Source organism: Ovis canadensis, chromosome 21, assembly GCF_042477335.2.
Source record: "Ovis canadensis isolate MfBH-ARS-UI-01 breed Bighorn chromosome 21, ARS-UI_OviCan_v2, whole genome shotgun sequence".
NCBI classification, from domain to species: domain Eukaryota; kingdom Metazoa; phylum Chordata; class Mammalia; order Artiodactyla; family Bovidae; genus Ovis; species Ovis canadensis.
Genome location: NC_091265.1, coordinates 42,293,673 through 42,308,415, shown reverse-complemented (window position 1 = coordinate 42,308,415; position 14,743 = coordinate 42,293,673). Strand labels below are relative to the sequence as shown.

General features: G+C 43.3%; 2 protein-coding genes across 2 annotated transcripts; one reads left to right on the top strand and one right to left on the bottom strand.

The window, feature by feature from the left end:
• Window positions 1–312: 312 nt before the first annotated feature.
• LOC138427163 (olfactory receptor 6M1-like) lies at window positions 313–1,254 on the top strand. Its single transcript, XM_069566494.1, has one exon. It carries the CDS (start codon window positions 313–315, stop codon window positions 1,252–1,254), a length of 942 nt encoding a protein of 313 aa, XP_069422595.1.
• An 8,785-nt stretch (window positions 1,255–10,039) lies between these two features.
• On the bottom strand, window positions 10,040–14,174 carry LOC138426495 (serum amyloid A-3 protein). The gene is made up of 4 exons (XM_069565085.1): window positions 13,968–14,174; window positions 13,316–13,407; window positions 10,709–10,847; window positions 10,040–10,323 (listed from the first exon to the last, which is right to left on the bottom strand). Exons 2-4 carry the CDS (start codon window positions 13,404–13,406, stop codon window positions 10,158–10,160), a joined length of 396 nt encoding a protein of 131 aa, XP_069421186.1. The 5' UTR covers window position 13,407; window positions 13,968–14,174; the 3' UTR covers window positions 10,040–10,157.
• Window positions 14,175–14,743: the final 569 nt, after the last annotated feature.

Here is a 14,743-nt window from a genome sequence, read left to right as displayed (position 1 = left end):
GGCATTCTATTAAAAAAAAAATTTAAAAAGTCACCAAGCTTTATGGAACTATGACGATAGTTTCCATCAACCAAAAATTTTAAATATGGGAAGACTGGAGAACGGGTGTCATTTATCCAACATCCTCCATTTATTAGGGTCAGAGACAGGATGGAAACATTCACTCTTGACTCTCCATTCAGAGCTCTTTCTACTATATCTTCTCGATGCTACTGGAAGTTTAAAGCCTATTTATTCTGACTTTCATCTTTATTTTCAGTTTTTTTGTTTGTTTGTTTTTAGAGACATGCTGCCCGCCTTGCTCTGCACTCAATGGATGTGCAGAATCAGACCACGGTGACCGAGTTCATCCTGACTGCCTTCCCTGCTCTCCAGAAGCTCCAGATCTTCCTCTTCGTGGTCCTGCTGTTTACGTACATGCTCACTCTAACCGGAAATGGTGTCATCATTTCCCTAATATGGGCTGATAGTCGCCTCCAAACCCCAATGTACTTCTTCCTCAGTAATTTGTCGTTTTTGGACATTTTATTCACTAGCTCAGTTACCCCAAAACTGTTATCCTTTCTCCTCAAGGACAGGAAGACCATATCTCTTGCAGGCTGCATCAGCCAAACATACTTCTTCTTCTTCCTGGGGACCGTGGAGTTCATCCTGCTCGTGGTGATGTCCTTTGACCGCTATGTGGCCATCTGTAACCCCCTGCGCTACACCATCATCATGAACAGCAGGCTGTGTCTCCTGCTGGTTCTGGGCTGCTGGGTGGGGGCCTTCCTGTCGGTGCTCTGCCCGGTCATTCTGCTGTCCAGGCTGCCCTTCTGCCATAAGGAGATTCATCACTTCTTCTGTGACATCGCCCCTCTGCTGCAGGTGGCCTGCATAGACACTCATTTCCTTGAGATGATAAGCTTTCTCTTGTCTTCTCTCATCCTCCTCACCTCGCTGGTGATCACCACTGTGTCCTACTCCTACATCATCTCGACCATCCTGCGCATCCCCTCGGCCCAAGGGCGTCAGAAAGCCTTTTCCACCTGCGCTTCTCACATCACTGTCGTTTCCATTGCCTACGGGAGCAACATGTATGTGAGACCCAGCCAGAGTCATTCCCTGGAATTTGATAAAGTGACTGCTGTCCTCACCATAATGGGGACCCCTCTCCTGAACCCCTTCATTTATAGTCTAAGGAATGAAAAGGTAAAGGAAGTTTTGAGAGATGCAATCAACAAAATTGTGTCCTTATTGCACAGGAAACCTTGAAAGGTTGCTTGCTAAGAATGGTTTTTCCAACTCTTGGACACAATATGGAGTAAGGCATGCTTGAAGACCATAAAATCAAAATATGTAAGAAGAAATGAAAAAGTTTTGTGCCTAATCTGATGCCAAGTATTATAGTCAAGGTCCAGAGCAGACAAGTCAGACATCAAGAAAATAACAGGAACCTTAATTGGACCATCTCATACGCAGAACTGAATGAATTAAAGAAAAATACTGAACTGGAGTCAGAAAACCTGAATTTTAAGCCTGACTCTATCACTTTTTTATCAGGTAACAAGTAACCTCTCTCATCTTAGTTTCTCATTTGTGGAATGGGGAATATCCTTTGTGCTTTTCCTCTTTTTTTTTTTTTTTTAGTTGAAGTAGGATTAACAGAGATAATCTAAGTCATGCAACTACATGTAACTAAAAGTGAATCTTCTGAGTGTTTTAAGAATTTACAGGATGATAGGAATCATCCCTAACAGCCAAATACTGTAAATAATATAACACAAAAACAGGGAAGAGGAAGGAGTAACATAAACTCATGTTCATACATGTAATTAAGTATGTACATTTAACCCTCTTAACAACCTTGCGAAGCAGATTTTTTTTTTCGGCCACACACCACCTCAGCTTGAGGGCTCTTGGTTCCACAACCAGGGATTGAACTCTTGACAGTGAAAGCATGGAGTCCTAACTACTGGACTGCCAGGGAATTCCTAAGAAGCTGATGTTTTTATCTCCATTTTACAGAGGAGAAAACTGAGGTTCACTGAGATTAAGTGTCTTTCCCAAACTACATCACTAGTTTTTAAAATATATATATAATTATATGTATATATACAGGTACAGTGGGGACAAGCATCTAAAAAGAGAGCCTAAGGGACTTTCTGAGCAGTCCAGTGGTTAAAACTCAGTGCTCCCAAAGCAGGGGACAAGGGTTCAATCCCTGGTCAGGGAACTAAGATCCTGCATCCTGCATGGGATGGCCAAAAAGATAAAAAATAAGTTTAAAAAGATTGGGGTCACTCCCACTTCCAGTCCCTGGCAGAGACTTGAGACTAAAGCATCACTTAATAAAGACCCCCTGAAGCCCAAAAAAAGAAAAAAAATTTTAAAGAGAGAGTTTAGGAAGAGGGAGAAGACAAGAGGCATCTCAGAGATCAAAATTAAGTCATTACCAGTGTGGTCGTGAATATTCCAGCTACACAGACAAAGATGAAGACCTTAAGAATTGGCAGAGAATCTGTCATGGGAGAGCAGGAAGAGAAATTACTGTCTTCAAAATGGATTCAGAATATGATAAAAGAACAATATCCAAAAAGAAAGAATATTGTCTGTCAAAAGGTAGAGCTGTGGACAAATGTTTACAGATCACAAGAAGATAGAAGGGGACATTTCCTGGTGGTCCAGTGGTTAGGACTCTGTACTTTCACTGCCAAGAGTCTGGGTTCAGTCCTGCAAAAGTAGAACAGAATCATCAGGAATGAAGCATTCACATAATTTTCTGCTCTGTATTCATACTCAGACATTAATTAAGATGGGGTTTTGAAAGATACTACATTTGTGTCCTATTGATGCCATAACAAAATTAGCAGCTAAAAAAGTACAAATTGACTATCTCAGAGTTCTACAGTTCAGAAGTCCAATACAGGTCTCACCAAACTAACATCTGCAGACTGCATTCCTATCTAGGGACCCTAGAGGAAAATCCGTTTCCTTCTTAGTTTGGGTTGGTCTTGAAGTTTGGGACCAAGGTCCTAGGATGCTGCTGCTGCCAGCTATCAGCCAAGGACCAGTCCCAGTTTCTAGAAGGTACTGCAGTCCTTGACTCATGGTCCCCTCTTCCTCCAGCTTCAAAGCTAACAACAGGGGGGCAAGCCTCTCTCTGATGGGTCAGGTCTCTGCTCCTTCCTCTTCCATCTCCTCTCTGACTCAGCTGGAAAAGGTTCTTCCTTTTTAAGGACTCATTTGACTGGACTGAGCCAGGCAAATGATCCACAATAATGTCACCAACACAAACTCCACATGCTGAGTTACTTCTGTAAAGTCCCTTTTGCAACTAAAGTAGCATACAGGTGACCCTCCACATCCATGGGTTCCACATCTACTGATTCAACCCACCATCAATCAAAAGTATTCTAAAGAAAATTAAATTCCAGAAATTACCAAAGAGCGAAATTTAAACTTACCACGTCCTGGCAACTATTCGAATACCATTTACATTATTAGATTTTATAGGTAATCTAGAGATGATGGAAAGCTTCAGGAGGATGTACACAGGTTTTTTTAGGCAAATACTAAGCCATTTTCTATATGGTGGCTTCCCTGTAGGCTCAGCAGTAGAGAATCTGCCTGCCAATGCAGGAGACAAAAGAGACACAGATTCGATTCCTGGGTGGGGAAGATCCCCTGGAGAGGAAAATGGCAACCCACTCCAGTATTCTTGACTGAGAAACCCCATGAACAGAGAGCCTGGTGGGCTACAGTCAATGGGGGTCACAAAAGAGTCAGAAGACAATAAAAACAACTTTGCTATTTTATACGAGGGTCCTGGACCCGACCCCCTTTGAATACCAAGGGAAAAGTGTATTCATAGATTCTGGAGATTGAACAAGGATTACCTCTAAGTGCCAATATTCTACTTACCAGGGCTTCCCTGGTGGCTCATATGGTAAAGAATCTGCCTGCAATGCAGTAGACACCGATTCAGTCCCTTGATCAGGAAGATTCCCTGGAGAAGGGAATGGCCACCCTCTCCACCAATGTTAAATTGCTAGTGCTAATAATGCAAGGACGTAAAAGAAAAGAATAGGATGCTTTTTTAAAGCCAATACTGACTTCTAAACTCTCTGTCTTTCATCACTTGAAACCAGAAGAATTTACAAGCCCCAGGATATGAAAGATTAGTGAAAAGCAGCAAAATATCTGGAAAATTCTTATTGTAATGGTTATGTTGTTTCTACTTTAATCATGGTTAGGTAAAATTTTATAAATTCATATTTATTAATATTTGAGAGAAACTTTAAATTTTTGATCACCCTCTAATTGATTCATCATTTCCAATGGCCTATATTTATGCTTTTGAAAAAATTAATTTATATGCAAAATGAAAATTAATTCTATATAATGCTATTTTAACTGAAGTGTTAAATCAGAAAAACCAAAGGTAAATGCAGGTAAAAGATAGCTGAATAAAGGTTTGGAGACCAATTCTTGTAACTCTGCTTATATCCTAATTCACTAGTAAATCCATTGCCATTATTTAACCTGAACAGTTATTAAAATGTAATGATTTTGCAACAAAAAAAAATCATTGTTAAGTGACAATAAATATAGTTGGCACTTCTCGCTGTTTTAACTTTTTAATGAATTCCCATGTTACTCAAAAGTCCCATACTGAGCTCATTAACATAGCAAAGAAAGTCTTCAACAAATAAGGTAATTTAAACCTAATTCAGTGGGGCTGGCCCGAGTTGGACCAGCCTTGAAACTGAAAGTACAAAGACTTCATAAACTCTTAAAAATACTGTAAATATACTGTTGCACTTTTATGTTGATTATGATCATTACCAACATTGTTATAATTGCAGTTATGAAATCTGTTTAATCAGTGTGATGATACATTGATTCTAATTAGTTAAGTTACTTGGAAAATGGGAACTACTTGTCACAAATTTGGGGATAGCTAGAAAATTCTTTACTCTTCTTATACTCGCTTATAAATAGATGTTTCAAACTATTGTTTTTCAGTATCAGAGATGGAAGGGAAAAATATACCAAAATAACCTGACCTGTAGAGATTTTAAACAGTATTCACTTGCTAGATAAATTTTATCCCTCCAACTATGGATGAAGAGCATTCGACCAGAGAACCACTGTGTTATGTAATTAATCCATTGATCCTTCCACTTACCAGCTAATTCTCACATATTCCTTCCTCCTAACTCAGTTGTAAAAAACATGATCATCTGTCCCATAAGATCACAAGGTTTCTCAAGGACTATAGCAAAATGTGCCAAATAATTTATGTGGGGTTTGTCAAGAGTAACACAGTCTTCTCCATCAGTCTTCTCGTACCCTTGGAATGGGATTTATGCTATTGGCTCTCAGACCCTCAGGTCTTCAGACTTGGTCTAGAATTATAGCACCATCTTTCCTGGGTCTCCAGCTTGCAAATGGCAGAATTGAAACTTAACCTCCATAATCATATGAGCAGATTCTTCATAACAAATATATGTGTGTGTGTATAACAAATCTCTCTATATATAAAACAAATCATCATATAATAAATATATACATACACACACACGTGCACACCCCATTGGTTCTGCTACTCTGAAGAACATTGTCTAATACAGTAATTTTCTTATTTTTAGAGCTTTTAAATTTTTGGAGCTTTTAAAATTTTGGAATCTTGTGTTAATTTATAGTATGGAAAAAATAATAAACATAATTTTCACACAACATAAAATATATATTAGAAGGACAATCAAATTCAGGTATTCCCTGGAACAGGAGTTACATTTAATACCTTTTATTTACAATTCAAGAGAAAAAATTCTGAAAAAAAAAATTATTATTGAGACCCCTTCATAATGACAGATTACAAATCCTTGAAGATTTCTGCATCTTAAGAGCCCAGTTATTTTTAAATTATTAATGTGATTAAATGTTCAAGGAATTGCATGTTTTTATTCTTGAAATTATGAATGAGAAAACAGAACTTGAGGAAGGTGTTCTGAAAAAACCTAAATGGAATATTCTTTAGTGGCCATTTCCCCTTTCTTGCATTGCAGAAAATATGTGACAGTTATTGTGTTGATACATAGTTCAAATTTTTTACAGTAATCTAGGACTGCATTATTTCCAATAATATTTCCAATAATACAGCCTGCAAAAGTATCACCGTTGGGAAGAAGTTAGCCTCACAAATGAAAGGCTGAAATTAGACATCCATCAAGAGAAGACTGTCTAGGTCTTGGTTAATTTAACATGTACTACCCTGGAGGTACAGTGGTTGAAAGTCCGCCTGCCAAAGCAGGCAACCCAGGTTGATCCCTTGTCCAGAAAGACTCCACATGCCTTGGGGCAACTAAGCCCTTGCACCACAACTACTGAAGTCTGAGAGCCTAAAGCCTGTGCCCTGCAGCAAGAGAAGCCACTGCAATGAGAAGCCCAAGCGTGGCAAAGAAGAGGAGCCCCCACCTTCTGCAACTAGAGAAAGCCTGAGAGCAGCCTTGGAGACTCCGCACAGTCAAAAATAAATAAACTTTGTAAATGGCATGAAAAAGGTGGCAATAGATGGAATATTTACTATTTATCACTGTAAGATGTTAGGTAACCACGATGTTCTACCAACTCCTCAAACTTGTAAAAGAACCACGATAGATTCACTCAATTTATATTAATGTCGGTAAGATTTTACAAGGGAGGAAATGTATAATACCTTCAGTACTGCTGCTGCTAAGCCGCTTCAGTCGTGTCCGACTCTGTGCGACCCCATAGACGGCAGCCCACCAGGCTCCGCCGTCCCTGGGATTCTCCAGGCAGGAACACTGAAGAGGGTTGCCATTGCCTTCTCCAATGCATGAAAGTGAAAAGTGAAAGGGAAGCTGCTCAGTCGTATCCAACTCTCAGCGACCCCATGGACTGCAGCCCACCAGGCTCCTCCATCCATGGGATTTTCCAGGCAAGAGTACTGGAGTGAGGTGCCATTGCCTTCTCCAGCCTTCAGTACTAGTGCTGATTAACACGGTATGAGGCAAAGGGAAAGGGAAGTCACTCAGTCATGTCCGACTCTATGCGACCCCATAGACGGAAGCCCACCAGGCTCCTCCATCCATGGGATTCTCCAGGCAAGAGTACTGGAGTGGGGTGCCATTGCCTTCTCTCGAGGCAAAGGAGATGATACAAATCTGAGTGACAGGAGAACCAAGGTCTCTCGGCACAAAATCCAGCAGAAGGCTGGAGTCAGTTTGCACCAGCCCAAGTGGAACAGCCTGGTGAGGATTTGCTGGGACTGTGAACACTGATACAATGTGCTGTCAGACTTTAATCTAATGCTGCAAAGGGAAAGGATAGTCCCATTCTGACCAATGGAACTTAACAGAGAGCACGGAGTTAGGGCCACATGTGCAGGATGCTAGTGTGGGATTAAGGAGACATCACAAACCACTGAAGACAGGATGGTTTGCTTATTAGCTTTGGAAAGAGAAAAACTGGATCTTTACCTAATTTACATATGAATATCAACTCTATTATAGAAGTGTTAAATATGTAAATATGAGGGTAAAACTATAAAGTTCGTAGAAAAGAGTATCCACGTATATATTTGTGATCCAGATATGGGGGAAAATTCTTAAATAAAACTTCAAAAGCACAAAACATAAAGCAGAAAATGGTGAATTTTGTGAAAATTAGGAATTTATTTTCAGATAGAGAACAGGAAAAGACAATGTCTAAAATATGGTAAGGAATTAATATCTCAAATATACAAGGAGTATATGAGTCATTGAGGAAAAGACAATAACCGCAATAGAAAAATGGGTGGAAGGATAAAAAAAAAAAAGTTTACAGACAACACACACTAAGTAACAAGCGTACAAAGAGATGCACAAATCATTAGCAACCAGAAAAATGCAAATAAGCAGTTACGTTGTATGCATTCAACCAGAAAAAAATGACGCCTGCATCATGCCGTGTGTATAAAGGAGGGACAGTGCTGGTGTAGCCTCTCTGAGTTTCCCAGTGAAGCATCACTCTACTGTCCAGGAGCGCCGCCCGGCCCACTTCTGTGCCCTTGCCTTGGCACGACCCCGCTCTCTGTTTTTCCAGTCTCAGTCCTTGCTGTTGTTGCCATTTAGTCACTCAGTCATGCCTGACTCTTTCACAATCCCATGGACTGTATGTAGCTCGCCAGGCTCCTCTGACCACCAGATTTCCCAGGTAAGAATCCTAGAGCGGGTTACCATTTCCTTCTCAAGGGGATCTTCCTGACCCAGGGATCAAACCCATGTCTCCTGCATTGGCAGGCAGGTTCTTTACCACTGAGTTACTTAGGAAGCCTTTTCCAGTCTAATAACTTTCATCAAAAAATAATTTTGCTTCAAGTACACAGATTAACGTCTTAAAAAATTAAATATTTTATTGCAGGGTTGCTCTCACAGGACATAGTGACAATCTCTGCTATCTCTTTTGTTGGTGTTGTTATAAAAAAAGAAACCTCCCTACTTAGAAATAACTTTTGTAGATACAGTTTTTGTTCTATCTGCTATTCTTGCAGCTGCAGGAGAGATGGGATATTTCTATTTCTTATCTTGAGGAAACTTCTTTCTCCAGAGATTAGTAGGGCCTATAGTCTTCAAGGCTAAGTGCTAGAAACACACTGTTCAACCCTGAAAGAGGTGCAGTCCTGAGAGAAAAAGAAATCATATGGAACAGAAAAGGTCAGAATAGGATTATTAACCGATGGAATATGGAACACTTACAGACGGAAAATGGAATGTCCTTAGGACAGCAGATCAAACTCCTTTAATCAGTACTTTGATCAAAGGAGATCAAACCATTCAATCCTAAAGGAAATCAACCCTGAATATTCATTGGAAAGACTGATGCTGAAGCTCCATACATTAGCCCCCTGCTGCGAACAGCTGACTCACTGGAAAAGACCCTGACACTGGGAAAGACTGAGGGCAGGAGGACAAGGGGGCCACAGAGGATGAGATGGTTGAATGGCATCACAGACTCAATGGACACGAGTTTGAGCAAACTCCAGGTGATCGTGAAGGACAGGGAAACTTGGCGTGCTGCAGCCTATGGGGTCCCTAAGAGTCGACAAGACTGAGTGACTGAACAACGCAACGACAGATGGAATATGGAACACAAAGATTACTGACATCCATTGTGACTGTATTCATAATACACCCTTTTATTCTCCATTATGAAATTCTGCTTGTGATTCTGATGCATTTACCAATTTTATTTCATCATAATCTCTATAACTCATGTGCATTATTTATGTGTATGTATGTGTTTACATATTTAGCATTGTTATGATTCACAGAGTCACTCATAATTCCTGTGCTCTAACAGACCCAACTCCCTTCCATTAGAGACAATGTTTTCCTCAGTAAGAGGTAACTGCTGCTGGCTTCCCTGGGTTGAGAAAGGACCAGGAGGGGAAAATGACTTCCTCTCAAGGACATGAATCATATTCAACGCAAACAAAGCTGCCTGGCTCTGAATTTTGATGTTGTCACTATTCCTCCACTTCTTGACACGTTTGTTGCTGGGAACGTGTAGAAGGCAAGGAAACAGAGGGAAGGGAGCAGCACTGGAGGCGGTTCCGGAGGCACCGACAGAGAGTGGCTCGTGGCTGGACTTGTAGGTGCTGCTGAGAAATGAACAGGGATCAAGGTGGCAGTCTCTGGAGCAGGATTCCACCCTCCAGTCCTCCTGGGCCATGTCCACGCCCCGCACAGAGAGCTCCGAGGACAGGCTAGGGGACTAGACCCCGCGACAGCGAGGGGACAGGACACGACTGCAGGGAGTGAGAAGGCCTGACAGCGAAGGGCCTGGAAAGGGCCCCAGGGTCCCCAGAGGGGCCTGGAGAGGGAGCGGGTCTGATTAGGGGAGGCTAGAGAGGGGTCTGTCCTGAATAATGCTGAGATTGTGTCCAGAACCAAACACACAGGCACAGGCTCAGCCTTCACGTCGGGGTCCTGCCATCAGTCCTGGAACTAACAGGCTGTCCTTATACCAAGAATGACACACAGTCTCAGGATTCCATCTCGTAAGCATTTATTAGATCTGCTGCCTTCTGAGGACACAGAACTCTCTAGGCCAGTGTCCCTGCCCCTGGGGACTCACAGCCCCGTCTCCTGAGCAGAGAGAGAGGCAGCTCAGTACTTGTCAGGCAGGCCAGCAGGTCTGAAGTGGTTGGGGTCTTTGCCGCTCCGGCCCCATTCGTTGGCAAACTGGTCGGCCTTCGAATCCTTCCGTACCTCTTCCCTGGTCATACCCTTGAGCAGAGGGTCTGTGATTCCCTGAATAGTCTCTCTGGCGTTACTGGAAAGGAGGGCAGGGAGGGGATTAATCCAGGACTATGAGCCACAGCCCCACCCTCCCCAACTTTCCTCTTTCCAAGAGATCAAGCCTCTGAGAGGAGCCAAGGAAAGAGGGGCTACAACCCTGAGGCTCCCTGGGCTCTGCCCACCTCAGCCCTGTGCTGGGTGAATAGCACCCATAGGGGGAGGGTGGAGAGTCGCCTGTCCCACCAAGTTGCTCTGCTCTTCAGCCACTCAGACCTCACACTGGGCACAGAGCAGGAGGGTGCTTAATCGTAGGAGGGCCCACAGCCTATAAGAAACTTCTCCAGGGCTTGGCCCCTCCAGGTTGTCCTAGACAGCCAAGCTCTGCTCACCCATCCCTGCATCCCCAGGGGCCCTGGTACCTGATCACTTTAGCAGCCCAGACACCCCCTGGTCCCCTTTGGGCAGCGTCATAGTTTCCACGGGCGTGGAAGTATTTGTCTGCACCCTTGTAGTTGGCTTCTTTCATGTCTCTGTAGGCTCTCCACATGTCTTTAGCCCCTGGGAGGAAAAGAAAATGATGAGATGAATGTGATCATGTTTTGGTGAAAGAGAGAAATAAATCATTTCCTCCCACTGATTCTAGGTTTCAGCCTTCGACTAAGCCCTTGGAGATTATTATATTGGCTTGAAATGAATACTTCTTTACTTCTCACTTCCTTCCCTGATCTGAAGTTGTGAGTATCACACTTGGCGCAAGGTTTATTCTGTTTAATTTCATTCTAAGTCTGATGGAACTTTGTTTCTGGAGGTGTGTGATGTGTGTGAAGAAGAGGTCAATGCTCTTTCTTTAAAGGATATTTGCTTATACAATGAACCTCCACCTGGAAAGAAGCAGGAAAGGCTCTGACCAGAGCTTGAGAAGGACGATACTGAGAAAGGCTGTGGATATAGGATACTCCCAGCCTGGTGAAGGGGAGAAATCCAGTCCTGGAGACCAACTCAGGCCTGAGTACATCTGAATACTCAGGGCATATTTGCACATGGGCAACTGTCAGAATTAAATCAGCAGGTGATAAAGGTGAGCTCCCTAAGAGGGCTTTGAAGAAACAGGGTAATCAGATGCAGAAAAAGGGCCACTGAACCACCAGCTCTAAAGTTCAGTGTCCCTCCAGTAAAATGGAGGAGTAATGCCTCCCTCAGGGTGGTTATGCAGAAGAACTGAGGAAATACAGGTTGAGTTTATAGAACATTGTAGGTGCTCACTATACTATCACCTCTCTGGTCCTCGGAAGAGTAGGGCAAAAATAAATAAATAAATGAAGGAACTAAAGTAGGATGAAGATCAGGGAGGATGGGCAGAAAATCCAACCTAGATAGAATAAAATGGCAAAGGTTTAAAAGATTAGCTTATTAGGGAAAAGGGGAAAATATAATATGGATTATAATCATAGTTTATGTAATATCTCTGTGAGATAACTTATCTTTATTTTAGGTATTAGCTATTTCAGGTGTTCATGAAAATAGTTTTGTTGAAAGAAAATGAAGTCGCTCAGTCGTGTCCAATTCTTTGTGACCCCATGGACTGTAGCCCACCAGGCTCCTCCATTCATGGGATTTTCCAGGTAAAAGTACTGGAGTGGGTTGCCATTTCCTTCTCCAGGGGATCTTCCCAACCCAGGGATCGAACCTGGGTCTCCCGGATTGTAGGCAGACGCTTTACCGTCTGAGCCACCAGGGAAGTTTGTAGTTTTGCTGAGGGCTATGATATTCTTACTATAGCTATTCACCCTGAGTTGCAGATTTAAATAGTTCCCTGGAGTCTAGAGTTGCTTAATAAGAGCTTCCAAATGCACAACATATTTGTCCCTTGGGTGTAAAACCAGGTAGTGTTCTTAGTATTTCCTGTGCACAAAATCAAGTGGGGTGCTCAATAATGGACAGATTTGCAGAGAGCCCCAGGGACTGTGGTTCAGGGAAGGGACCATGTGTGGATCCAGGCACCTGCATTCCACAAAGCCCCCCAGACCATGGGTGATTCTCATGCAAGTCATCCTTGAACAACACTGAACTAAGAGATGGAAGATACTTTTATCTGGGTCTGTGTGAATTTAGATGGAATTAAGAACAAACTCTTAAAACAATTATTCAGTAATTATCACAGAAAAATAATAACAAATAGTTTTGGGAAATAAATTATGGCCATTTTGCTCTGGCTATTGAGGTCTATGTCTCTTGCTGTAGGATTCTCACCAGGTCTCCGCCTCAGCAGAACTGTCATCGTGGAAACTCATGCTGCCATTTATTCTGGGGAGGGGAACTCTGTAGGGTTTCCTTCCAAAGGCAGCAACCCCCACTCTCTGCCATCTGCTCAGATAAAGAGCAGGACGCGTGTTCACAGACCCCTCACCCTCCACGTGTACTCTTGTCTGGGAGGCAGTAGAAGGGCCGAAGTTAACAGCAAGGTCTCAGGATACTGGGTTCAATCCTGCTCTGCTGGAGGACGTTGGAACCTATCTTAATGTCTTGGGGCAGCAGGTTCTCTGATAAAGGGTAATGGTCCCTACACTGCAGGACTCAATGATTAAACCCTGAGGGAGAAAACGAGTCGATTCCTGCACATATAGCTCTTAGACAGTCCTGAGCAGCTACTAAAAAATCAGGTATTTTAGTTGAAAGTATCAGTGGTTGCATCCACTTCTTTGCTCCAGACTTGGAAATGAACCATCTCTAGTTGCCCACGAGGGGGCAGCAGAGCCTTACTGGCATTTTGGGAACATGTACCCTGCCCTCCAGATATCTTCCTCACTCCAGCTGAAGGTACAGACTCAAACTTTATATGACCTCGGGCTTGGGGATGCCCAGAAAGAGTGCAAAGCTGGCCAGAAAAGCTCTGGGAAGTGCTACCATGAAAACTAAACTCCTTTTCTGCCCACCTGTAGCCTTTGCCCTGTGGGGATGTGTCCTCTTTTCAGGTGAATCCTGAGGAAGCAGACACAGCCTCCCCTGGCCCATCCTTTCGTCCTTACCTTGACCAGCTTCCCTGAGGAATGTCCCCAGTCCCTGGCTGCTGACGCCCAGGATCAGGAAGCAGAAAATGATGCCCGTGGAAAGGTTCATCCTGCAACAGAGAGATGAGTGGACTCAACCAAGAATGACAGGGCTTGGGGCTGAGTTGTAATGTGGATACACTCTTACATTCCAAACATAAACCCCTCTGAATTTTATTTCGATAGATAGATAGAGGATAGGTTGTAACACGGAGGATCCAGCTCTCATTTCCATTAAATCTTGGGAATCCTAGTTATTTCCTGCATGAAGGATTGCAACGTGATTTTAGCATAAACCACTTTCCAGTCCAGTCATCCTCTATCAGCCAGAAACCCAGCTGCACTGCAAGTTTCCCAAAGGCAAGAGGAGTCTGTTTGTGCCGCCTCTCTGTGATACGAGACGAGGTGAACGAGGCACAGGTGTCTGTGGCCCACGTGCCCACCCCATCACTGCCTGCACAGGAGACGCAGACAAGGAGAGCCCTACTCCCTGAAGTGCTCAATCTGCTGGATACTAATGGTCAGGACAGTAGATTCAAGAAGGAAGCAGAGAGCTGGGCTGCAGCACAAGAATGCTGCTGAAGAGAAAGTCTCTGAAGAGGAGAAGTGTTGGAGAGTTCTAGCTCCTCACCTTTGGCTGTGACCTGCTGCTGAGGCTCCTGGTGAAGCTGAGCTGCCTGTGCTGCCTGCCTGGGAGATGGGGCCGGTGCTTTATATACTGACACTTGGCCAGTGGAGCAAATGAGAAATGAGGTGGAAGCAAAAAAAAAAAAAGAGAGAGAGAGAAGGAAAGAAAGTTTGGGAAATCCCTCCTGACCAGAACCCAGCATTCAAAACAGCAGTGTTATTCTTCACTCACATCTAATTTTCCTAGATTGTGCAATCTGGCAACTTTCAGAATGTAGCGTGTTGGACCTTTTCTTTCCATTTCAAGTCTCACTCCAGTGGCAAACGTGTTTTAATCCCCCCACAGTAGTGTATTGACATTTGCTGTGAAGGGTGTGTGTGCTTAGGTAGTCAGTTGTATCCCACTCTTTGGGACCCCATGGACTGTAACCCACCAGGCTCCTCTCTCCATGGGACTCTCCAGGCAAGAATATTGGAATGGGAAGCCATTGCCTTCTCCAGAGGAGCTTCCTGTCCCAGGGATCGAACCAACCTGTGTATGTTGTACTGCAAGTAGATTCTTTACCATCTGAGTCACCTGGAAATTTCAAAGATTAACATTAAATAAAGAGAGTTGAGTAAAGAATGTGAGCATACAGGGCAAATGGAACAGCAGAACAGGTCCATTACAAGGAACAGCTCAGGATGAAGCTGGGACCTCAGGCTACAGCAGCAGGAAAGGAAGGAGATAGAAACTCAGGGAAATCAAACTTCTAGTGCCCACACAGGGTGGATTCAGCC